At 48.5% G+C, this 25,627-nt stretch overlaps 2 protein-coding genes across 10 annotated transcripts in view; one reads left to right on the forward strand and one right to left on the reverse strand.

Annotated features, from left to right (window-relative positions):
- MARF1 (meiosis regulator and mRNA stability factor 1) overlaps positions 1-10,824 on the forward strand; it is a 40,461-nt gene extending 29,637 nt beyond the window's left edge. For 2 of the 3 annotated variants that reach the window (XM_030884039.3, XM_030884040.3), the window contains exons 22-27: positions 802-1,032; positions 3,300-3,512; positions 4,705-4,765; positions 4,849-4,974; positions 6,349-6,519; positions 8,227-10,824. In XM_030884039.3, the coding sequence (XP_030739899.2) occupies positions 802-1,032; positions 3,300-3,512; positions 4,705-4,765; positions 4,849-4,974; positions 6,349-6,519; positions 8,227-8,471 (1,047 nt within the window). In that variant the 3' untranslated portion in view covers positions 8,472-10,824. The other variant, XM_060284421.1, reaches the window with a different exon arrangement.
- Positions 1-25,627, reverse strand: part of BMERB1 (bMERB domain containing 1) — a 192,539-nt gene that overhangs the window by 15,032 nt on the left and 151,880 nt on the right. For 5 of the 7 annotated variants that reach the window (XM_060284427.1, XM_060284425.1, XM_060284424.1 and 2 more), the window contains one exon: positions 7,104-7,273. In XM_060284427.1, the coding sequence (XP_060140410.1) occupies positions 7,104-7,273 (170 nt within the window). Of the gene's footprint in view, positions 1-132; positions 264-7,103; positions 7,274-23,371; positions 24,618-25,627 lie in introns of those variants that run through there. The other 2 variants (XM_060284426.1, XM_030884038.2) reach the window with 2 other exon arrangements.

Consider the following 25,627-nt stretch of genomic DNA (forward strand, 5'->3'; position numbering starts at 1 on the left):
GTGAGCAGTGGTTCACCTGCCCAGGCCTGAGCAGCCTGTGTCCTGAAGCTCTGCCTGTTTTCACTCCCATGATGGCTCACTTCACAGACACGGCCCCCCTCCCACCCACACCATGCCCAAGGCCTGCAGGTCTCAGCCACCAAATGTTTGTTTCTTCACATGCTTCACATGCTGTTTGGTCCCCAAATGATAAGCTGTGTCTCTTTCACAAGGTTTCCCTCCCAATGCACTTAATCAGTTAAACCCTTTATCTCCTTGAGAATCTGAAAAAAATCGAGAAGTAGACATATAGTCAGACATGAAATACCAGCTTTTTTTCAAGTGCTTATGGGTTATAAGAATGCGGCTTGCCCTTGGACAGAGAAGGCCTTGTGTCTAGCCCCTGGGACACACACGTGGGGCAAGTCGACTGCAGAGCAGCTCTGTGGAGGGTCGCCTGCAATCTAACCATCTCCTGCTTTCGGAGAACACCAACCCTTAATTCACAAGCTTGGGCCAATGGATGTCAGCTGGCTGGTCTTATCTCCTTCTCTTGGGAGAGCAGTGGTGTTGATGGAAGTTTCTGGTTATGGACCAGCAGGGAGGGAGGGAGAGAATGACTTCTGCTGCAGTTGCTCTGAAGTGTTGATCTGGGGTCCCAAAGAAGCTACAGCAAACCCACTCACTTTACTTCAGTTTAAGAGAAAAACTTAGAGATTTTCCTCTTTTGGTCTCGTTTGCCAAAGTGAAACTAGATGAACCAGGTATGACCCAGGCTGTCTCTCTTGAGTTCTGAAAAGTTTGCATTCTTGTTCTTCCCAGGTTGCTGATATGGAATCTGGCAAACAGATTCAGCTGATCAACCGCAAGTCTCTGCGTGCTCTCACTGCCCAACTGCTGGTATTGCTGATGTCTTGGGAGGGAACTGCCCATCTTTCTGTTGATGAGCTCAAGAGACACTATGAAACCACGCACAGTACTCCTCTCAACCCCTGTGAATATGGGTTCATGACTTTGACCGAACTTCTGAAGAGTCTGCCTTACTTAGTTGAGGTATGAATGGTAATGGTTCTGGAACCACCATAATGAAAACTGTCGTATTGGGTATTTATAGATCACTAAATGGTCTAGATTAGACTGATTGGTCATTTTATAGACAGACAGAGGCATTGGCAGGTGCAGGCACCCTGCCCAAACAAGTGACAAGCCAGGATGAAAGCCCTGGCCTCCAGATTCTTAGACTGGGGTGCCTTTTTCCTGTACCAGGCTAGATTCTGCTGCTGTTACCTCTTTCTGAAGGAGATCGCTTATGTGGTGGTCTGTCAGTCAGATGCAGGGCAGAAAGGAAGGTTGACTGGCTGGTCACCAGGTGGCCTTTCAAGAATCACAGTTCGGGGAGACTTTCCTGGTAGTGCAGTGGTTAAGAATCCACCTGCCAATGCAGGGGACATGGGTTTGATCCCTGGTCTGGGAAGATCCCACATGCCGCGGAGCAAATAAGCCCATGCGCCACGACTACCGAGCCCACACGCCTAGAGCCCATGCTCCGCAACAAGAGAAGCCCGCGCACCACCACGAAGAGTAGCCCTGGCTCGCCGCAACTAGAAAAAGCCCATGCTCAGGAACGAAGACCCAACGCAGCCGCCATAAATAAATAGATAAATAGATAAATAAATAAATCTTAAAAAAAAAAAAAAGAATTGCAGTTCGGGAATTCCCTGGCAGTCCAGTGGTTGGGACTCCATGCTTCCACTGCAGGGGGCCCAGGTTCGATCCTTGGTCAGGGAACTAGGATCCCACAAGCCGCGTGGTGCAGTTTAAAAAAAAAAAAGGATGATACTTCAAGATTAGAAGAATAGTAAGAGAATACTGTGTGCAATTGTGGGACAACAAATATAAGAACCTAGAGGAAATAGGTAAGATCCTGAGGAAAAAAGTTAAATCGACTCCAGATTTTTAAGAAGTTAAAAATTAGACCAATTAACACAAAAAAGACTGAACGTTATTGAAATTTTACCACTGACAAAAGGCACAAGGACCAGATGGTTAAGAACTGGGTTTTAACTCACCTAAAAAATAACTCCAACTTTTTAAAAACCACTTCTAGATCACTTGGAAAAAAAAAAAAAGATGGGAAGCACACCACTTCTTTTATGAAGACAAAGTAACTTTAATACCAGTCCTCCAAAAGAAAATGATTCTAAATAGAATATTAACTAAATAAATCCCGCAATGTAAGAAAACAATGATTATACCATTGTTATCATATAACCACGTGACCAATAATTAAATAATTTTAAAACTCTCTCCTTGGCCAAACAGTCTCCCCTGAGCCACTTTCTAGACTACACTTTGTCTTTGGGCCCTGCCCTTATCCTTGATGGGCCCACATGGCCCAGTTTTAGAGAGAATCTCCTACCCTTGGTATCTGATCACCCTGGCTTACCTTCTGCAAGAATCCTGTTAGGTCAGTTTAACAAGAATTCCCCCTACCCTGGATGTCCCTCTCCCCAGCCCCCCTTGGCTATAAGTCCTCACTTTTCCTTGTATCTGAAAAGAACACCTACACTTATACCCTGTTGCAATAGTCCTGAAGAAAATCTGTTTTTTCCACTTTAACTACTATCCAGCTCTGGTTTTCTTTCACAATATCAAATCGAACATTTTCTAAACTCTGTTAATTATATATTATATGAACACTAGTTCTAGGCAATATTAGTGGATGTTCTAGGCAATATTAGTGGATGTTCCTGGACCAAAGGCTTTCCATGGCCAGCTAAGGCTGGGAAAGATCTGTTCTCTAGGAGATCTCAGTGAGGGCATGTTAGACTGAAAGGCTTATGGTAAACAGATTTGCTTACTTGAGGACAAAAGGTTTTTGTGGGGTTTTTTCCCTTTATTGCTTTTGTTGTTGTTAAGAATAGTGATGTTGTTGTCCTGCATCACGGTGTTCCTTGGGGAGATGACGTTTAGTGGCTTCGGTCCCCACTGTCTTGGTGCCCCTTTGTCCACCTAGGGGTTTGCCTTCTCTCTTCACTGCCTTCTTTCGTTTGAGATCTCAGTTTACCAGTTTCCTTCCTTTCTGACACACTATTTCGTCAGACCTCTGCTGCCTTACACCTACAAATAGAACCCGAGTTGGCTCAAGGCTATAGGCCTCTCTTGGAGGAGATCCTTGAATCAATCTCTCCTCCTTCCTGGCTTTTTGCACGTTTTCAAGTTGACTTGGCATCTTTTCACTCTCTGAGAGACCCTCACTTCTAGGATGCAGGACCAGTCACTCTGGAAGTTTCTAATGCTGCTGTTTTCTCCTGGACCAGGTTTTTACTAATGATAAGACAGAGGAGTGTGTGAAGCTCACAAGTCTGTATTTGTTTGCCAAGAACGTGCGGTCTTTGCTTCATACTTACCACTACCAGCAGCTTTTCCTTCATGAATTTTCCATGGCCTATACCAAGTATGTCGGAGAAACACTGCAACCCAAGACGTATGGCTACAGTAGTGTTGAGGAGCTCTTGGGAGCGATCCCACAGGTGGGTATTTTCTCAGTTTCTTGGAGGGTGTCCTCCTGGAGAGCCACAGGCTCACTCTCGGACAGAATAATGAAACTGCAGCATTTTGAACTGATCCTTTCAAAACATACATACCGTTGGAAAAAAATGAATGATTTTAGCATTTCTCCTTCATTCTGCAAACCTTCATTAAATTCCTAGGTGCGAGGTGGGTGAGTCCCAGACGCTGCCCTTAGAAAGGTATGGGGTAATGGAGAGTCAAGACATCTGAGCAGGTGACAGTGTGGTCAGTGCAGCCGTCGGTGGGCACTGAGGAGGACAGGTGCGGGGGATCCCAGAGCAGAGTCCTCACGATGTGTAGAAGTTAATCAACCACGTGACAAAGAGGGGAGAGGGCAGACAGTGTAAGCAGATGCAGAGCAGTGAGAAGTAGTGTGGGGCTCCCGAGCTGGAGCCTCTCAGCAAAATAAGAGCTCAGTTATGGAGGCCAAGACTGGAGAGAGGGAGCCTCGGGGCTGCTGTAGGAAGCGCCATGGGGCTGCTGTCCATGGTAGAGTTGAGAGAACCAGGAGGAGAGGAGGAGCCTGGCAAGGGGCCTGCCACTGCGGAGGCCCAGGTGAGCGCTACGCTGGGCTTGAGCCTGAGTGAAGGAAGTAGGAAGAGACACGAGGGTAGGACAGCTTGGGAGCCGAGATGAGGGACTTGGTGTCAGATGCACATGGGGGGCTCTGGGAGCCAAGGGCCACTGCTGCCTCTCTCTTGGTGGAGGTGGGGGCAGCGTTGTTAGGTCGGGGCCCTTGTTTTATGGTCAGGGTAATGAGCTTAGCTTGAGGGGCGTGGGAGAGCCATTAATTCTTTTAAGGTGCATTTAGTATCTGGAAAAAATGGTAAGAGCTCCCACATGAGAACTAGCTTCATTTATATACCAGCTCTGGTGTTTGGGAGGTGATGTTTTTAAAGAGCCATAAAGAGTACTTTTTAAGCTGAGTCTCGCAACTTCTAAGACTACAGCTTTTTATAAGCGGCATGTTTCTGCCAGCCTCTGTTGCTTTAAAACAAAGTGTAGAAGATTTTTTCTTGGCGTTAATTTGGTCTTTAAGTCCTAGTATGTTTAAGTATGTTACCAAACACAGTAGGTCACACTCTTCCTGAATTTTAGGGCTTATTTCCCCTCCTTTTCCACTGCTTAACCAGTAGTATGTCTTGTGTGCAGGTGGTCTGGATAAAAGGACATGGTCATAAGAGAATTGTAGTGTTAAAAAATGACATGAAAAGTAAGTAAGCCCCATCCCCTCCCCCTTCAGAAGCCGCAGTTCTCGCCCTGATCCCCCTTTGATGGGTGCTCTTTGTCTTCCAGGTCGTGTGAGTTCACTTGGTCTCCCCTCTGCCAGTCATGAAACCCGGCCCTCAGCTACCGAGCGCATCCTGGAGGTGCCCGAATCTCGCACAGCCTTGGAACTCAAACTCGGAGCAGGTGGTGACGGTAAGAGAGGAAAAACAAAGCAAAGCTGGTGAAATTTTCAGGAAATGGCTTGGGGTGGAGCTGGGGTGGTTTGAGGGGGAAGAACGACGCTGGGTCATTTTCATTCGTTAAAGGTAAGTATTCATGCATTTTCCAAAGGAGTCTGGTGTTTGGTTAAGAACAGAGAAAAACTGGCCTGCATTTGATGGCTGACCGGTTAATGTTCTTGAAGAATGTCGGCAGCCCCCATAATGACAATAAGCCAGCATAATTCAGATGTTAAAGGAAAAAGATTCTGACAGTTATTAGAATACTTCAAGATGATTGCAATGGAGTCAACTCCGCTGCCCTTGGAGAGAGAGATGGAGCTTAGCTATGAATGTGACAAGGACAAGTGGGGGCTTATAGTCAAGGAGCAGAGCAAGGGGGTCGGTGGCTGAGAAACTACCAAGAGGAGACATCAAGGTAGGGGGACTCCTGCCGACCTAAGAGGATTCTTGTTAAAGGCAGGCCAAGGACTTAGACATCAAAGGTTGGGGGTGGGGTGGGATGAGGAACTTGATCAGATATCAAAAGGCTGGGGGATTTTTGCTAAACTGACTTCTCAAGATTCTTGTCAAGACTGGACATGGCAAGGACACGAGACACAGAAGACCAAGGTCAAGGTCTGGTGGAGAAGAGGGCTTGGAGGAGCCTGACTCCTGACTAAAGTTGGGTTAGGGAGAGTCTTTGTCACAGGACATTCCTGGGAAAGACTTGATAGTAATGCATTAGTATTACTCAGAACAACATCGAGTCATCCCGATTTTATGTGGAATCTTCTGTGTACTAGATAGAAATCAACTCGCTTGAATTTTGAGTCCATTGCTAAATATAAGAATTTTATGTTCTTAAGACTCTGCAAGTTGTTAAATAGTTACAAGTGCTACTGTGCTCTCTGTTTATAGGATAATCAGCTATGTAGCATTTTACATTTTTACAAAGCACCTTAATGTAGCTCATCCTCTCAAGCTGTCAGCACAGCCTTCAGCAGTAGTTACCTCCATCCTACAAATGAAGGACTGAAATTCCGGGAGGTTAACTAGCTTACCCAAGAGCACTCAGCGAGGAAGTGACAGAACTGGGACCCAAGTCTTCTAATTCGGACCTTTTGCTCACTTAACTGCTTTCTATGGGTTTTTTAATTTTTCTCAGCGTTTTTTAATTGCCCCTTTGTTCCTAAGAACACAAATCGGGAGATCCTGGCTGTGGCATCTCACCTACCGAGAGTGACCCAGACCTTTCTGTTAATGGCTTTTTTTTAAACCTTGAGTACTTCCTGACCTTAAGGAGAAGGCAGGCTTCAGGCACAGGCCGCGCAGTCCTGAGCGGAGCCCCGCTTGCCGTCTCCCCCAGAGCCCTGTCCGGTGGAGCAGGAGCTCCTCCGCCTGACCAGCGACTCCCCTGTGGACCTCTTGTGCGCGCCTGTCCCGTCGTGCCTGCCGTCCCCTCAGCTGAGACCGGATCCCGTCATCCTCCAGTCTGCTGACCTCATTCAGTTTGAGGAGCGCCCTCAGGAGCCTTCTGGTAGGAGGCCCTGTGTCACTGTGGGGTTTTCTCTGTGGATTTAATTGAACAGTAAACCCTTAATGCCAAGATGTTCACTGTTTGATGGGAGTGGGGAGAGACTCTACCTTTCCAGGCACAAATATACCTGTGAGGATTATTCAGGACCCCCTTTTCCTATCAGGGTTCCTGCTCACAGCCCGAGGTGGCTGAGGGAGCAGCAAGCACGGGAATGATGGTAGTCTTGAGGGGTGCCGCAGCTGCGCTGGGGGTGGGGACCCCACGGGAGAGCGTGCAGGGGCTTCCTGGGCTGTGCTCCCCACCTTTGGAAAGTGCAGCAACTCCAGCGGCAACCCCCGCCTGTCACCAGACATACACATCACCCCCGGTCTGGCCCAGGGTTGAACGACTCCAGAGGGTACTGGGGCTCCGTGGGACTGTGAATAGGGGAGGGAGGGCACCTGTGTCTCGCGCCCCAGCTTGTGCCACAGCTAGAGATGGCATGGGCTGCAGGCTGCTCGGCTAGGAAGAGGCAGGGCCAGGATTGGAGCCCCAGGCCTCTTGTCTTTCTGTCGTGTCCCTGGCCTCCTGAGAGGCCGGCCCACCTGCTCTGTCGAGGTCCTTCCCTTGTCGTCTCCTCTGTTGGGATGGTCCTTCCCCGCTTTGCTGACACTGCCGTCCAGGAGATGACCCTGCTGACCACAGGCCTCGGTCTTCTTAGCAGCCTTTGGCACCTTTGGCACCGTCACCCAGTGAAAGAGCTGAGGCTGTTTATCTGGAAGATAGTCAGTGAGGAGACGTATACCTACCTGGCTGTGGAGCTGGACCTGGGCTGTGGCGATGGCGGGGGTGGTTCCCCTAGAAGCATAGACTTGGTGGGAAATTGACGTTAGCTCTTCTGTGGGTGTAGCCTTGGTGTGTTTAGTGTACTGAGTTCAACCAGCCCTGTGTGTCGGGGAGAGAAATAACCTGAGCGGTCCTGGCAGTTCTGTCCGTTATTCTCCCCAGCGAGTCAGCCTGAGAGCTGAGCTGAGGTTCTGCCTCCCCGCCGTCACCCTCAGCCTCTGTGTTCCTTTGGTGCGGGAGCCCCTTGCACATGCAGTGGCAGTCCAAGGTATAAGGACACATCACTTCCAAGCAGTGTCTCTGTACCTACAGCAGGCTAGTTACTTGTGGCTCAGCCAGAGAAAGAGCAGCCTGTGCACGCTCTGGGAAAAGTGGCTGCTTCACTTCCTGGATTTTTGAGGGTACTTCTGACTCTGTGCAGTTCTCCCCTTATCTCTGCTTGCCCTGCTCCCCACTCCCCCTCCCCAGCCCCACCTTGGGTGCACGAAGAGCACGGTACTCTGTCAGTGGAATAGGCCAGGGCCCCCGGTACCAAGGCCCCTCCTGGTCTGAAGGTCTTTAGGTCACATGTGGCTTATGGGTCCTTAACTACCTGACAGAGAATGAATGGGCAGAGAAAGTGGAAAAAAATGTTAAACCACTGTGCATTGATTTGTAGCCAAAAACGAAGGTCTCTGAAGTTTTGTAATTCAAGGGAGACCTGAGATGAAGTTTATAAATGTTTGACTTATGTGACACATAATACTGGCCACAGAGCTAATAAGTAAATTATGGCATAGGTGTGACATTTGGGGATTATTTTTTTGAGAAATGAGGAAAACTGAAAACGAACACTTTTTGTAGGTCCTAGAACTGAATGTGTTTGCTTTCCTGTATTTACAGAAATTATGGTTTTAAACCAAGAAGAGAAAATGGAAATTCCAATACCAATGAAGAACGAAAACCTGCCCTCTGATTCCAGCTCATCTGGCATCTCAGCAGCTGTCCCAGTGCCTCCCTGCCTCTCCACGGAAACCCCAGAGTCGCTGCTCAGCAAGGACCCTGTGGAAAGCCCAGCCAAAAAGCCACCCAAAAATAGAGTAAAATTGGCAGCCAACTTTTCCTTTGCACCTATAACCAAGCTTTGAGTCTCGTTTTGAACATAGAATTAGGATGGGAAAGCACTGTCTGATTCTGCACACAAAAGTGGGTTCAAAAAAACCTTTTCTGTTTTAATGAAGACCCCCTAGAAACCAGTTACTTCATCTTTAGACATATTCCATAATGTTTTGTTTCTCTTACATTGACACAGCTTTGAGCTGAATTTTTTCTTTCAGTTTTTCCCCCACTTATTTGGAAAAAAAAAAATTCTGTCATTTGTTAAAGAATCCTTAATATATTTTAACAAATTTTTGTTAGTTACTATGAAGTGTAATGGTGTTCTGTAAGAAGACAGCAGTGAGAACTCAGCAAGGAGGAAGTGGTTTTACTTCCATCAAGCCATGTCAGTGGTAAAATCTTACATGTAGCATAATATAGTCTCTAAGCCTTTGCTTACTGATGTTTTCAGACAGTATTAATCAAATGCATGAGGTGTCTTTGAAGCAAAGCCCGTTCTGTGATCCTGTGCAATCACAACACTGAAGGAGAATGGTGGGCGAGGCAGGAAGAATGTATTTTCTGGTTGGATGTGAAGGCTCCTGGCTTCCCTGTGACTTGTAAGCGTGCCTTGTTTTTTATTTAACTATGTCTGTAGTTGACAAATGTGGCTTCATCACAGATTTTTAAAAATGTTTCCACTTTGGGGTTCCATTTAGGAGCTTTCTAGAAAGTCAAGGATGTTTTAAGCTTCCCTTTTATGTTAAGTTCCAGTTTGATATGGGTTAGGTTAAGGAAAAGGAGATGGTCTTGGTGTCATGAATTTAAAGTCAGCATTTGAATTCCAACACACATTATTGTGTGTCGAGAGGCAATGTTGGGAAGAGAGTCTGATTTTCTAAAATATGCATCAAATGCATAAATTACAAATCAGAGCTGAGGAGGGAGGTGCTTTAACAGGAACGGTATCAATGCTCTTTCCACTAGGAAGAGACAGAAATTCTATCTATACATAGGAAGGCCAAGGTTGATCAACTTAACCTTGTATTCATAATTTTAAAGCTGGTTTTGGTAGCTGGGAAGCTTTGTGTGTGAGTATTTGTGTCTGTTAACTCAGTGTCTTTTAATAGTGTCTGCTTTTACTCTGTTACTTCTTGCTGTTGGAAGCATGTTTGGGTTTTTTTGTGGTGTCTGATGTTGGCATTTGGGAAAAGCCAGCTTTTGAGGGAGCACTGCCCTGTGGAATGACCTTCGCCTTGAGGTGGCTGAGGCATCCGGTGACAGGCAGCCTCTTACGCCTCCTGGAGAAACCTGACATTTACAATGGGTTGTATTTGTTGGGCAAAAAGGCGGATTCGTTCATAGAGCAGAAAAAACCTGTAGGCATAAGGTCTTCCACTAGTTAGATGGTTTCTTTTGGGGAAATGATTATATTTTGTAACTTCTAGAAAGCCAGAAAATGGGCTCTGATTTCATAGCCAGCATTTTGATAAAATGCCACAAAATAAGGGCTATTGAGAGATTTTTACAAGTAAGATTTTTTGTTCCCCAAATCTTTTAAATGAAGCCAGTGATTCCCAGTTCTCAGCACATGGCCCCAACCAAGATGGAACGGCCCTGGGAAAGCCTTCTAGGCATCATGGCACTCTTGAGTCCTCCCAAAGGCATTTCCTCTACCGACACAGTGTGACAGGAAGTAAAATGCAAAGGTGCACTTTTTTGTAAGAAGCTTTTAAACAGTGTGACAAAGTTGGTGTTGAGAACATCAGTGGCCTTATTCTGAGATTTCATAAGGCTGAGTTTGCACACGTGGACTTTAGTTTTGCTCGAAGGTAAAGAATGTGGACTTTAAAGATGTAAGAGGCACCATTACAAGTCACTAGGGACAGCCTCGAAGAGCAGCTTCTTTGGGCAACAGACAAAGAAGAGACTGGAGTTGTGCGCTGTGGTGTGGGTGTGGTTGAATTGTTCACTGGAGTCACCTGTCAGCCTGGGACGCGTGTGTGACTCCAACAATCGCTGTTTGAAGGTGTGAGAATACAGCGAATCTCGTTGTGTTCGTAATGTACTCCACAATGGCCAGTCCAATTGCTAACTATTTTTTTTTAATCTAGAGGTTTAATTGAATGATGTGACAGAATGATGTATGAGAATTAAGACAACGAAATTCTTTATTTCTGGGTGGAAAGATGTACCAGATTAGATTTATCTGTTTAAAAAAAGACAAAAGTTATCATCAAAACCCCCTTTCCCATCTTGCACTGTTTGTTTTGGATTGAGCTTGGGGGAAGAGATGTTTTTCTTAACTGTCTACTTTGTTTGAACACTTTTTCTGTGGTTCAAGTGCTGTTTTGTGTGTTGGGACCAAACAGTTGTCAATAAACTTTAAAAGCAAGCATCAAATTTGAGTTTTGCAAGTGAGTGTTTTGTTTGTTTGAGGTGGGGGATTGTATACCAGTCCAGTTGTGTCAGCTTCTCATCCCTTCTGAGAATCTCTGAGATGGAAAACAAATTGGTCTGTCGTCTTAGAGCCTCTTTAAATTTGGCATCTGGCCCTGGCAGGTGACTGGACTATTGGCCCTTCGTGGTCAGGACCCTCCAGGGTTTCCAGCCTCGCTCCAGCTCATAATTGTTTGGGGAAAATACAATAATCACAAATACCCTCCAGTTATAAAACTTGGGATAACTCCTAGGAACTCTCTCCCTGGGAAAGAAATCCATTTTGCAGGCCACCTTGGTTTTTGTCACTGCCAAGCGTGCTTTTTGAATAGCCTATTTGAAAGAGACTTCTTTCACAGATTCCATTGTGAAGCCCTTTTCCTGAGACCACTGTTACTCCCCACCCACTCTCCACTCCCGTCTCAGGATTTTGAAAGGACCCAGAAGAGACTTGAATGTTTGGGTAAATTGCTTCTTGATGAAGTGCAGTTTTTTTAAAGTTCAACATTAAAAGTCCCTTAAAAACCTCTGGCAATCCTTTCAAAACACCTTTCACGGTAGCCAGTTTTTGCCAGGAAACTTGAGCAGCCACTGTGCCCCTTTAGAGGGGGCAAGGGAATTTGGAAGGTCTAGACTGCAGGTTGAAACAGGGCGTCACATTTATCTTTGTGCAATTCCCATCCGGTCTGGAGATGGCAGCCTAGCAGACATGGTCAGAGTGAAAGCAGACCTGTCCACACAGAGGAGATGGATGTGACCTTCTAGGACCTGACTTCAGATGTGCAGTTGACCTGTGTGTTCCCTTTACCATGAGGAGCCTCGTGCTTTGGGACTTAGCTTCTCTGGTTTCTAGCTGCTTCATATGGGCAGAGTCCGAGTCCTCAGAAGCACCCCTGTCCCTCCTGCAGCAGGGACCTGCTCTAGTCCCCGTTCGCGGGTGGGGACAGGTCACATATTGGCTCTAGGGCTGGGGAGGAGCAGGAATCCTGGCTCTGCCCCATAAACCAGCAGTCAGCAAGGTCTCCGTCACTGCTTTGCTTGACCTCACGCCCTCCTGCATGGCTATACTGCAGGCTCGTACCGTCGCTGGCCAATCTCCCAGCTGCTAATGTGATTCTACAGCATCAGCCTGGTCTAACTAATGCCACTCTTGGGGGAGACATGCAGTGGAGACTGATCTAATTTGCTTGCGTGGATTAATACTTTCAAGGCTGAGTGTCGATTCTCTCTCCCAGGAGAGTTCTAGTCTCTCCCTGGGAGGTAGGCAGCCCTGCGGCACAGCTTAGGTTGGAATGTGAGGAAACCTGGTCGCCTTTGGGATGCAGTTGGCAAATTATAGAACTGGTGGGAAAGCAGGCCCCTCAGTTTTCAGGTGTGTGGGACAAGATCAGAGATTGAGGGCCAGAACCTTCCTCAGCAAGATGAAGAGAAGGATTCACATGTCCAGGGAAGGAAGGATTTGGAAATGGGGAGAATTTAGGGTCCAGAGGAGGAAAGGAGAAGAAGCATCTGTAGTTGAAGCTAAAGACCTGGCCGCTGGGCCCCTCATCCCACATTGGTGAACCAGCTAGGGGCGCTGCAGTGGTCAGGGTGGCCCTTCCATCTCTGCCCGAAAGCCTTCCCGATGTGGGGCCTGGTGTGAGAGAACCCCGACCCTGCTCCCACCCCTTCTCCCTCGCAGACCTGAGTCACAGTGAGTGCAGACAGACCCACCCACAGGCTGTAGGGGCCCAGCCCTCGGTGTTAGCTGCGCCTAGTGTGTCTGGGCCAGACATGGAATCAGGAAAGAAGTTTCGGAAAAGAAAGCTCTGTTCTGAAGTGGAATCCCTGTTTCGTTTCTGTACGTGGGGAGACCAGTGATGTTTTGCACATGGACTCTGAGGCTTGGCCTCTGCTGACCCTCCCGCATCTCCCCCCACCCCAGCCCCCCTGAGGGCCCTGGGTTCTGCTGGCTGTCAGCTGGAAGCCACCTGCAGACCCTGGAGGCTGCCTACAGTTCCCGGCCACTTGGGCTTCCTCAGAATGGCAGCTCAGTTCATCAAGCCAGCAAGGAGAATTTCCAGTCCTCTAAGAGGGAGGCTTGTGTAATGTAACCTAATCAAGGAAATGACTTCCCATCACCTTTGCCAACTTCCATTAGTTAGAAGCAACTCCTAGTTTCAGCAGATGAATTTACATGGATGATACGTAAATTTATCCGTAGTTGATGAATTTGAGTGAGTGACTGACATCAGAGGCCTAAGACATCCAGTTTCCAGCTCCTGGTGCGGGAGGAAAGGGATCCCTGGGCTGGGCTCAACCTTCTGAGGGTCAACAACCAAGCTTCAAAGCTGCAAGGCCTTAAAGACTGACCAACCCAACCACTCTCCACCCCCATGGTGAGGTTACAGATGGGGACAGTGAAGCTGGAGAGGGTGAGCCATTGCCCAAGCCACTCTGTGGCACAGCTGGGCTGGAGTTCCTGTCTACACAGCTCCGAAGTCTAGTCTTTCTGGAGCCAGTGGATGCCAGGCCCTGAGCCAGTTGTGGGGCCCCCAGTGAGTAAGACACAGGCCTCCCCCATAGCAGCAGGACTCGGGGCTCAGACAGGGAGACCAGAGAGGGAGTCAGGATCACCAGGAAAACATGTTTAAGATGCAGATTGTCGGCTAAAACTGAGATAGGCTGGGACCTGGGACCCTCCACAGGAGTGCTTGTTCCTGCCCCTGGACAAATGTCTCCTTGAGCGACAGATACAAAGAAACTATACAAGGGACTAAAAATAACTGCATGCATGTGCAGTTGGAGCAATGATGAACAATAAGATACAAAATGGCCACAAGCGAACTGCCACTTGTGATGTGCCAGGAGCAAAAGCAGGGTACTGTACATGATTCCTGTGCACAGCACCACCGAGGGGGTGGGCAGGCCACCTAAGCCACCCTTCCAGTGGACCCACCAGTCTGCCCCCAACCTCACCCTACTGAAGGAACCAGCTTGCCAGCCCTTGGAAAGCGAGCAAGGGCACCTGTTTCTTGTTTTCGTTCCCTTGTGCTTGCAGCATGAGTCCCAGTAAAGCCTTGCCTGAATTTCTCGTCTGGCCTCTTATCAATTTCTATTGATTAAAGAGTTCAAGGGCCCAGGTCAGCAAAAAAAACCACCGGCCTAGGCTCTTCAAAGCTGTCAGGGTCATGAAAGACAAAACGATTGAAGGAGGTTAAAGAGACGGGGCAACACATAGCACACTTGCTCCTGGACCAGATTCTGTATAGCAGAGGAGGAGAATAATGGAAAATATTGGGACGATCAATAAAATGTAAATGCTAGATCATAGTGTCGTGTCGGTGGGCTTTGCAAATTGTTCTGTAATAGGAAAGAGAACCCTTGTTCTTTAATACGCGCTGAAGGATTTAAGGGTGAAGCAACATCATGTCTGCAGCTAAAGTCATTCTTGGAAAAAAACAAGCACGTAGAGAAAGGGAGTGATGAAGCAGACGTAGCAAAACGCTAGCAATCACTGAATCTGAGTCAAAGGGTGTACAGGGATTCTTTGTACTGTTTTAAAGACAACTTCTATAAATTCAAAATTATTTCAAAATAGGGGAGTTCCCTGGTGGCCTAGTGACTAGGATTCTGGGCTTTCACTGCCGTGGCCCAGGTTCAATCCCTGGTCAGGGAACTGAGATCCTGCAAGCCGCGTGGCATGGCCAAAAAAAAAAATTTTCAAAATAAAAAATTATCTTAATATTGTCGAATAGGCTCCCAGGCCTCTCTGGGGGTTGAGGACTGAAAGTGGGGCCCATAGGCTCGGAGCTGGCTGGCCCAGGGCCACGCTTTGTTCGAAGACTAAAGCCACAGAAATGCTTCCTCTGGGGTTTCTTCTCTCCAAATGCATAGATTGTGGTTCTCATGGGTAAACAGTTGCTGTTCGAACCTGAACAAACAGCTCTTTGGTAAAGCAAGTCAAGAGCATGCTAGAGGCCCATGGGGGACTGACAGTCCCAGAACCACTGCATTCCTTTCAGGCCTGAGCTGCCCACGGGGCTGGGCCGGATGTCAGAGAGAGAAGGGGACACAGAGAACTGAGTCAGCCCAAGGGCTCTGAGTTCTGTCTTGGCTTCAGCAAGCTCGCTGGTGACCTTAACAAACCCCTTCCCTGCTCTGAAAGCCTGTTTGTTATTCTCCTTTTTTTGTGTGTTGGCTGCGTCGCGCGGCATGTGGCATGTGGGATCTTATTTCCCCCACTAGGGATCGAACCCGTACCCCCTGCAGTGGAAGCGCAGAGTCTTAACCACTGCACGGCCAGGGAAGTCCTGTTTCTTAGTAAAAGGCAGCAGACACTTGTTTTTAACTTCCCAGCATCTCTTCTCTCCTCTTCTGGCACAACTGGGCTGACATCACACTCTATCCCCAGAGTCAGCCTTTGGACCCCAGCTTGGCTGAGAGAGATCTGCACCCCATGGTCCAGCAAGTGATTCAGGGCTGGGCATGTGACCCTAGCCAGGCCTGGGAGACTCCAGGCTAGCATTCTTGTTGAAATCTCCGGATTGTTCCTCCAGAAGGCCCAGGGAATGGAAGCCAGGAGCTATAGCTGGAGCCATACAAGGACAAAGCCGGCACGAGGGAGGTGGGATGGAGAGGTAGCAAAACATGGAAAACAGGCCCAGGTGACATCGTTTGAATCCCTGGACCTGCTGGTACCCTAGACCTCGGGACATCCCAGCCCAGGAGCCAGGAAGTGCCCTTATGTTTTTGCCTGTTTGGCTTCAGTTTGGGTCTTTTACAGCCAAAAAGATCTGTTAAAAACAAGTCAACAGGCACTAAATGGAGTCACTTATGCTAAGCCCCATGTCACCAAAACAAGACTTCACTACAGTTTCAGCCCTAACCAGTTGATTAGGAATCGTCATCTGCCTGATGGCCCCCTGTCATCCCCTAAAGGAAAGCGACCTTGCCATAATCTCCCTGCTGTTTGGTCTGGGGTAACTTCCTTGTCCTGTTCCCTTCTGCCTATAAAAGTCTCATGTTGTACAGTCCCTCAGAGTGTCTATCTGCTAGTTTAGATGCCACCTGATTCACTGAATAAAGCCAATAAGATCTTTAAAGTTTATTTAGTTGAATTTTTTTTTCTTAAACAAATCCCAATGCAGAGAGTTCTAGTTCCACACGGGGTACGGAGGGGGGCACTGAGAGGTTCCTGCAGCCCAGGAGAGCCCTCTGGGTGGGTGGCTCCCTGCCCACACGCTACCCCCCACTCCTCCTCCAGCTCCCCTCCCTGCCATGTCTTGTTGCTGAGATGTGTCCTCCCTCAGGACAAGTCCCTGTGAAACAGGAGGAAAGGGGGCAAGGCACAACCTTTATAATAGTGACAGAGCCCAAGGATACGATATAAACTGATTAGAGCCAAATAGGTCCAAGATGGAGGATGAGTCGACTTCCACTAGACATTAAGCCTCCTCGTAACACATCAGCAAGCTAAATGACACACCCACAGTTGCCATAACAGTTCCAAGGCCAGACCATAAAGGTCAAAACGTGGGCGGTGGCCCAATTTCGGGAAATCCCCGCCCCTTCCTGAAATAGCTGGAATACTCCTCCCACTCATTAGCCTATGAAATTACCCGCCTCTATAAAAACTGACAACCCCATACCCTGGTGCCTTTCTCACCTTCTGAGGTGGCCCACACTCTGTCTGTGGAGTGTGTTTCTCTCTAAGTAAATCCACTTCTTACCTATCACTTTGTCTCTCACTGAATTCTTTCTGCCACGAGACACCGAGAATCTGAGCTTCATTAAGTCCTGAGACTGGGTGTGTGACCTCAGTTAAAATATTGTGGGTTCAAGTCCCAATCTGGGTTTTGGCTGGCTTCCAGCCCCGGCCCGTGGGTCCAAGTCCCGATCTGAGTTGCACAGTTTCACCTGCACCCCAGACTCCATTAGCCGCCCCCTCCCATGTTCCCACAGCCTCTGTGCTCACCCCATGCTAGTGTGACAGAGGAAGCCCACAATTCTTCATGACAAACCAAACCTGATGCTGGGGCTTTTCCTGAGAGAGGAACCATGAGGCACGTGTATCTTATCAGGAGAGAAATGAATCATCTTTGTGGGCGGGACATGAGCCTGGAGCTGTCTGGCAGCACAGCTGAGGCTTCTCTGGAAATGCAAAGGGGATGCAAGTTGAGGTCAGTGGCAAAGGCTGGAGGGAGCTGAATTGTTCGAAGAAAGTGAAAGGGAAATTGCTGGTGGAGAGGCCTGGGGATGGGGTGAGCAAGAGGGTGGCCAGTGGCAGAGCTGATGGAAATGGGAATCAAGGAGTCCAGCATCACCGGTTTGTGGGGCTGTGATGCAAACCCCCTCCCACTCCCATAATCCTTCTGGAAGGTCGGGAGACCTTGAGCAGCATGGTTTTGAAACCGAGAAGGACCCTGTGGGGCTTCTGGGCATGGAAGTCTTTCTGTCCCCTGTTTCTTGTTTGTAGGGAATAGACCCCAGCCTCCATGACGTTCCCTGAGTTCCAAAGGGCAGATTCGAACAGTTGCTAGTCAAGGGAGGAACAGCCAGGAAACCACCTGAGGCAAGATTAAGGGGACCAGAGAAGCTCATCAAGATTAGGAGACCCACCACCTGAGACAAGATTAAGGGAGTGCCAGCCCTGCACACACCCTAATGTTGTCAGCAACCCCCCCCCTTGAACTATTGCTATAAAACTCATCAAATCCTCCTGGGTTGAGACACACAATTTTGAGAGGCACGAGCCTGCCGTGTCCCCCTTTTCCTGGCAAAGCAATAAAGCTATTTTTTTCTACTTCACCCAAAACTCTGTCTCCATGATTCGATTTGGCACCAGTGCACAGAGGCTGAGATTTCAGCATCAGTTTCTGGGGCTGAGTTCCACGTGGACTTGGCAGAAGTAGAGGGAGGGGAAGGGTGTGGGGAGGACATGAGGGCTGTAGAGAGTGGATGGGGGTGCAGTCAGGGCCAGGTGTGACTGTGGAACTATATGCCCAGGATGGTGCAGACATTGGGGAAGCACGTGGAACGGGCCTTGGCCAACATTTAGGTTACAGCCACTTTTGTCATATGGCCGCGTGTCCACGGCTCTGCTCACTATTAGCTTCACGAGGGCAGGACCCGGGTTGGCTTGCTCACCCTGCATCCCCAGCCTCCAGCCCTCCAAGAACCACAGGCAGGTTTGGGCAGCCTTTCTGTGTTTCCAGCTTCCTACATGCAGATGTAGGCAATAATAATCCACTTCGCCCTGTGCCTTGCTCTAACCCCTCCCATGCACTGTCTCATTTACCCCCACCCACCCCCGTGGTTCTCTCCATTTCACAGATCTGGACACCTAGGCCCAGAGAGGTGAAGGAACCCCCCCAGGCTTACACAGGGAGTGGTCGATCTTAACCCCAGCAGGCTGACACCAAGCCGGAGCCCTTCCTCACTTTCTAGCTTCCCTTCCCTGCGGCTAATCCCGCTGGGCAGTTGATGCTGGTCTCCCTCCCTAGAACGTAAGGTACCCGAAGGCAGGACTGTCCCGCTCTGGTTCATCGCTGTGTTCCCTGGTACCTGCCAAGGGAGGCATTCTCGAGACACATGTAGGGAAAGGTGACTGGACATGTGCTCCTCAAACCAGCTTTCCTGAGAGTCTCGCCCCAGCCCCTGATGGCCTCCCAGCTGTCCTGAGTCTTGGCTGGTGGCCTTGGGCACGTTGTAACTGCTTCTTCTCAAGCTGCAGATGAGCTGAGTTGTTGAGCCCCTGCAGCCCAGGGCTGTCCAGCCAGCACAGAATGGAAAGGTTCATAAGAGCCTCTGTGGCTGCTGGCATGGCCATGAGTCACCTCTAATTGAGCACAGCTCAACAGGGAGTGGGGTGGTGATGCTGCTGGGATTAGAAATGAGAAATAAACACCTGGCCCTGGCTCTCACCCCAGCTCTCAGACTCGAGTCCTGGTGCTCTACCACTTACATGCTGTGTGACCTTGGGCTAGTCACTTCCCCTCTCTGAGCCTCAGTTCCCCATCTGCCACATAGGAGTGATGAGCCCTCCCTCCAGTGGGATAGAGTGTAAGGGATCACTCCCTGCCAGATGCATCTGGCTCCCACACCAGCGCCTTGCTAAAATTCTCGCAAGCCAATCCTGTTGCAAAGTCTTGTAGGGCCTTTTCATAAAATTCTTATGGGTGCATGACTTCTGGGTCAAGTTGGATGCTGCAGCATACACCCTCCTTGACATCGCCTGGTGTTCCTTCTTCCTTCCCAGCTGCTCCTACTCAGTCTGTTCCCTTAAACGTTGGTGTGATCAAGGGTCTGAAGCTGGAGGAGCAGTGAGGAAGGAGGTGGGAGAGACACGCAGGGGCTAGATTGAGTACGGCTTTGAAAACCAGGTCCAAGCCCCAAGACTACAAGGATGGAGGAGAAGGTGCAGGAGTTTTAAACTGGGAAGCAACACACCCGGATAGATTTGCACTTTAAGGAGGCCATTTTGGCTTCAAAGTGGTGCACAGGTAGATCAGAGAAAGGCTGGCAGGGAATCTGAGAAGTTCTTGGCACGAGAATAACGTGTGAAGGTCCAGGAGAGGTGCCAACAGAGAGCGTGGCCAGAAGAACCAAAAACCCAAAGAAGCTTTCTGCAGCCCCAGTTCAAAGAGGGATCCAAGCAAGCAGGGGGGATGAGACTGAGACAGAGGGAAGGGGGCATGGCACAACCTATAAAAGAATGACAGGGCCACTGAAAATACAACATAAACTGGTTAGAACCAATTAGGCCCACGATGGCAGAAGATTTGACTTCCAGTGGACCTTGAGCCACATTGTATGCTCATTACATTAGCGTATGATAAATGATACACCCACAGGCACCATGACAGTTCCAAGGCCAAACATAAAAGGCCAAAAAGTGGGTGGTGGCCCAATTCCTGGAAAACCCTGTCCCTTTCCCCCGAAATCATTGGAATAATCCTCTCACTTATTAGCCTATGAAATTACGCAGCCCACAAAAACTAACCACCCCATATTTTGGGGCCTGTCGCCTTCTGAGGTGGCCCACACTCTGTCTATGGAGTGTGTATCTCCCTAAATAAACCAGCTTTCCCACTTAGTTCTCAGGGCAGAACTACCTGCTTGTATCCCTCCCAGGCATCCTATGTGAATAAATCTACTTCTTGCCTATCACTCTGCCTCTTGCTGAATTCCTTCTGCGCTGAGACATAAAGAACCCGAGCTTCAGTAAGTCCTGACACCAGGTGAGTGATTCTAACTAAAAGACAGTAGGTTTGAGTCCCAGCCCATGGATTCAAGTCCCCAATCTGAGTTTTGGCTGGGTTCGAATCCCATCTAAGGTGCGATTGGGTTCGTGTCCCAATCTGAGACCAGGTGTGTAGTTTCAGGAGCCTCAAGGGAAGAAGGAATAGAGGGTTGTTTGTTAGTGGGAGGGATTTGCTTAAACACTGATGGGGAGAGGAAGGACAGTTGAGGCTACCGGAGGGGGCCGGGGGTGGGGGAGAATGAATGGCCATCCCACCACTAACTGCCCATGGCACCTTGGACCACTTCCTCATCTACAGAGTGGAAGTAATACAGTAAGAAGATAGGGCTAGGGAGTCCCCAGAGAAAGAGAACCAGGCATGGCTTTCTTGACATAAGAGAACCCATTTTGGCCTAAGCCATTTGGTGATCTAAGCCTGGCCACGATTCTTGCCCTTGAACAGGTCCCAGTCATCAATGATCTTAAGGGGACAAAGGAAGACAGGAACAGAGAAAAGACAGTCAAACAATAGTGCAGTGATAAAGCGGAGTCCTAGTGCCTCCTCAAGGGCTATACATCACAATCTGATACAGTGCTTGAGTTCTGCAGGAACTAAGGACCCCACCCAGGTGGAGGATGGAATGATGAGGTTGACCCTCCTGACTTCAGTCAACTAAGGCTTGGACTCTGTCGACCTTGGGCCCAATTCTATGCTGAATTCTCCTCTGCTCAAGCCCCTTCATGAATATGCATGTACCTTTAGCTTAAAACCTCCCCAATTTTGCTGTTGGGGAGGCACTGCTTTGGGAAAGAACCCTGATATTCCCCTTACTTGCTGCAAGTAATAATAAATCCTTCCTTCTCCTGATCTTTGGCTTGGTTGTGTCTATTGGCTCAACACCCACCAAGAGGCAAACCCAGTTTTTGGGTATCAGTAATAAGATCTGCCTTGTGGGGTTGACATGAAGAACAGAAAAGAAAATGTGCGTACATGTTCAGTGCACAGCGATAGGCTTTCAATAAATGTTTCTCCAGTTATCATCATGTTCCCTCCCAACCAACTTCCAAAAGGAGTAAGTCTGGGGGTGTGGGACCCCGAGGCCTGCAAGGTTTCCCAGCTTTGCAGGCAGCCCTGGTGATCTGGGAGCACCTTGAATAATTACTTTCTTCTGCTCTTCTGTGAAAACCTCAATAAATGGTGGTTTATTGGCTTTAAAAAAATCAATAGGAATGGTAGGACCATAAGTTACGATGTTCCCCAGAGCTCAGTGGGTGTACTAGAGGCAGGATTTTTATGAGGGTTTTGATTTTTTTTAGCTTGTTGGAGCAGTGAGTGACTGCTGTCTAATTGGTCTGAGGTCAGGCCTTCCAGACACACGTTTTCCACCAGGAAGGGAGTGTGGCGGGCCCTTTGCAGCCTGAGTTTTTATTGCAAGGGTGGGAAGAATCTGCATAGTCAGGTTAAATAGTGTCACCCTGAAACCGAGCAGGACCCCATGGGGCTCCTGGGCATGGAAGCCTTTCTGTCTCCTGTTTCTTGTTTGTAGGGAATAAACCCCAGCCTCCATGACCTTCCCTGAGTTCCAAAGGGCAGATTTGAACAGTTGCTAATCAGGGAAGGGAGGGGACGCAGAGACAGGGTAGGAGCAGTAAAGAAACAATAGTGCAGCCTTGGGGAAGGGTCCTGGTTCTGCCTCAAGGGATACACATAAAAATATCTTTGAGCTCTTTACAGAACTAAAACCCCCAATAAATGGAAGATGTTGTCATTCTTTATTCCAGAGAAGACCACCTGAGGCCAGATTAAAGGAACCAGAGAAACTCATCAAGAGATTACCTGAGACCAAATTAAAGGAGTGCAGGCCCTGCACACACCCTAATTTTATCAGCAACCCTACCCTAAACCATTGCTGTAAAACTCCTTACCAAATTCTCCTGGGTTGTGACACAGTTTTTGAGGGCAGGAGCCCACTGCATCCCCCTTTGCCTGGCAAAGCAATGAAACTATTCTTTTCTACTTTACCTAAAACTCTCTCTCCGAGATTTGATTCAGCACCAGTGCCTAGAGGCTGAGTTTTCAGCACCACTCCTTCCCCCAAATTCATGTCTACTTGCCATCTCAGAATGTGACCTTATTTGCAAATAGGGTCTTTGCAGAAGTTGTTACGGTAAGAATCAAGATCTGTCATCCCAGATTTAGGGTGGGCCCTAAATCCAATGACTGGTGTCCTTATAAAAAGAGAGGACCAGAGACACAGACAGAGGAGACCACGTGAAGATGGAGGTAGAGATTGGTGCAATAACAGATTGCCAGGGGCTGCCAGGAGCTGGAAGAGGCAAGGAAGCATTCTTCCCTAGAGCCTTCAGGGGGAACACTGCCCTGAGGACACTGACTTCTAGCCTCCAGAACTGTGAGAGGATCAATTTCTGTTGTTTAAAGTACGCTGGTTGAGGGAATATGTTATGGAAGCCCTAGGAAGCTCATGCAGCCTGGCTTCATGCTTGGTCTAGGGCGGTGCCCTCTGAGGCCAGATGGTGGCCCTGGCAGTGGCCTGAGGGAGCCTCTTCAGCTTCCTAATGGCAGGAAGTGTTGTGTGGGCCGAAGCTTGGACTGAAGCAGAAGCACATCAGTGACAGAGCGGGAGGGGCTGATGGTGCACTGCCCACCAGGAGGGGCCATCAAACTCAGAGGTATTTTGTGTCAACTCCAAAGCTGCTGTGACTAGAGAGACCTTCAGGTTAACTTTTGATTTACAAATATTTTTTTAAAATGTGACCCATTTAAATTAGAACCTTACTTCTAGGAGTTTGTCTTAAGGAAAAATCAGAAATTCAGATGAAGCTTTGTCCCCCCCAGATGTTTATCCTGACATAGCTTATAATACTGAAAAACCAGAAACAGCTTAATTGTCCAACACTGAGGGACTGGTTAGATAAATTACGGTATATCCACAAGATGGATTACTAGGCAGCCATTGTAAATATTAATGAAGAGTGTTTAATGTTTACAAAGAGCTTTTAATGATGTGGCAGAATGATAGTGATACTATGATAAGTGGAAAAAGAAAACTGTTATAGAATGGTACAATAGGATGCCAATCATGAAAAAAAAAATCATGCAAAAAGACAGAGAGGAAATATGCCAAAATGTCAGAGTGGCTGGAGGAATGATGGGAGTTAAAAAAACAAAAACACTTCTTTATACTTTCTGTACTTTTTAAATGATTAACTATGTACACGGGTTACTTCTATAGTCAAGAAAAAAGTAAAAACTTTAAAAATGCTGTGTACGTGGTTTCCATTTTTATTTTCTCTGATGGATGATTGCACATCAGCAAATCTTGAGTTATGCTAACTACTTAGGCCGGTCACGACACACACACACGTACAGAGAGGTCACATGGGCTGTGCCGGGCTGGCTGTAGCAAATGTACATCAAGTTACACAGGTGGAATTGTTAGGCTGGTTAAAATACACCACCGAATGATGGGACACGGTTGGGTCAGGCCGCCTCTCCTGCCTGCCATTGTTGTTTGCGGAGGTCTGTGTGTTAGGCTGGTGAGTGGCGTCCTGCTGGCACTCCGTCCATCCGGTGGCCCCCGTGGGTGGAGAGTGCCTGGGTCAGCATCTGCTCTGGGTCCCTTCTCATCTGCCCTTGCCTCGTGTTGGAGCTCCCAGCTCTCTGCTACCTCTCCCAAGTACTAGGTGTGCTCCAGCCGGGGCCCCATCCCCACTCTGCTCCACACACCTGGGACAGACGTTGCAAGGGAAGAAAGAGCCAAGATCGAACGGACACACTCCTGATACAAGCCGTGCCCAGACACAGGAGGGGAGGAAGCGGGAGACGTGACCACAACACCACACACAAGCTCAGTCTTTACAGATGGGCCCTCTGTGTCTCTAGACACATGGGCTGTGTGGAGCCCTCCAGGGCACAGCCCCTGGGAGAGGACAGATCGGGGGTGGAGCCGTTTGGGGCAGCCTGACAGCAGAACTAGGAGCATGGATGGGGGATGTGTCCAACATGGTGCCAGACTGTTGAAAAGTCACGACTATACACACCTGGGGATCATGCCCCCTCCCAGTTCATTCCCACAGTGGGTTAGATACAGCTAGAGAGAAGTGGAGATATACTTTTTCGAGGGAGGACCTTTCCTGGTGGTTGGATAAACAGTGAGACAGACTCCTGGGTTCGGCATGCTCTGGGGAGGGCCATGCGACGGTGAGGGACTCCCTATTGCTACACTCTGTACAGGGCGGCCGGGCCCGCCCGCCGCACCCACGGCCCCTGATGGCAGTCATGGGCTTGCCTTCAATCCCTTCCGCCTTGGAGAGCTCTTGGGCCCCGGTGAAATGGGGGCTATGAAGACAAGAGGGTGGGAGGGGGTTCCCCGTGGCCCCGGGGGCACCCCATGTGGGGGCTACATGATATTGCACTGGGTGGCCCCGCAGCAATCCTTGATGAGCGCCAGCCCCGTCTTGGCTACCGTGGGCTTGCTAGGTGGGGGCTCTGCTTTCTTTTCTGCTCGGGAGCCTGCAGCAAGGTAGGAGAGCAGAGGCAGAGAGGGGAAACAGGAGAGAGAGAGAGGTGAGGTGAGGAGAGCCCTGATCATCTGCAGCCCCAGTTCCATCCCAACCCTTGCCAGGCCTTGCTTCAATGTCACAGATCAGGTGGTGTGGAGAGCTGGCATGCATTTTATATGGTCCTGGTGACTGTTCCCACCTCCCTGTGGGTCCACTGGCTTTCAGTCCTTGGCTCACAACTATAGCTTTCAGCCCTTCTCCTATTCTGTTCTCCTCACCATTGTATCTGCCAACCCCAGCAGAGTCTGGCATTCAAGAAGTATTTGGTGAGTGGATGACAGAAATTTTGTTTAAGTCACTTTAATCTGAGGGCTCATATCTTTCAATTCTGGAAAATACACATTATCTCTTCAGATACCCTCACCTGTCATTCTCTGTTCTCTCTCCTTTTGGAATGTCTATTAAATGTAAGTTGGACCTTACTATTCTAACCTCCATGTTTCATAACTTCTTTTTCATATTTCCTATCTCTTTGTCTCTTGGTGCTGCATTCTGGGTAATTTCCTCAGCTCTGTCTTCCAGTTATATGAATCCTCCCTTCAGCTATGTCTCTGTGTTTAACCCACTGAGTTTTTACTTCAGTGACAATAATTTTTTTTAGAAGGCTAATTGTTTGCTAATCTACCTATTCTTTTTTCATAGCATCTTGCTATTTCATTTTGGGTATTATTCCTTCTCATATCTCTTATACTTTAGATAGTCTGTTAGTTCTGGTTCATGGCAGGACAGACATCCTCTTTGTTGCATCTACTGACTCCTCTCATGGTGGTTCAATTCTTCATTGGTTTTAAAATTTTTATTGAGAGATCATCTTCATGGGGGTTGTTTTTAATGTGTGGGCTGTGTATTATGAGAGCTGAAGGGACTCTACTGAGCAATTTTGCATTTGCTTTGCTGGGGTCCCAGAGACTTCACTGGTTTTGGATTAATTTTAATGTTTCAACTTGGGATTCCAGCACC

This window comes from Globicephala melas, chromosome 15, assembly GCF_963455315.2.
Source record: "Globicephala melas chromosome 15, mGloMel1.2, whole genome shotgun sequence".
NCBI classification, from domain to species: Eukaryota; Metazoa; Chordata; class Mammalia; order Artiodactyla; family Delphinidae; genus Globicephala; species Globicephala melas.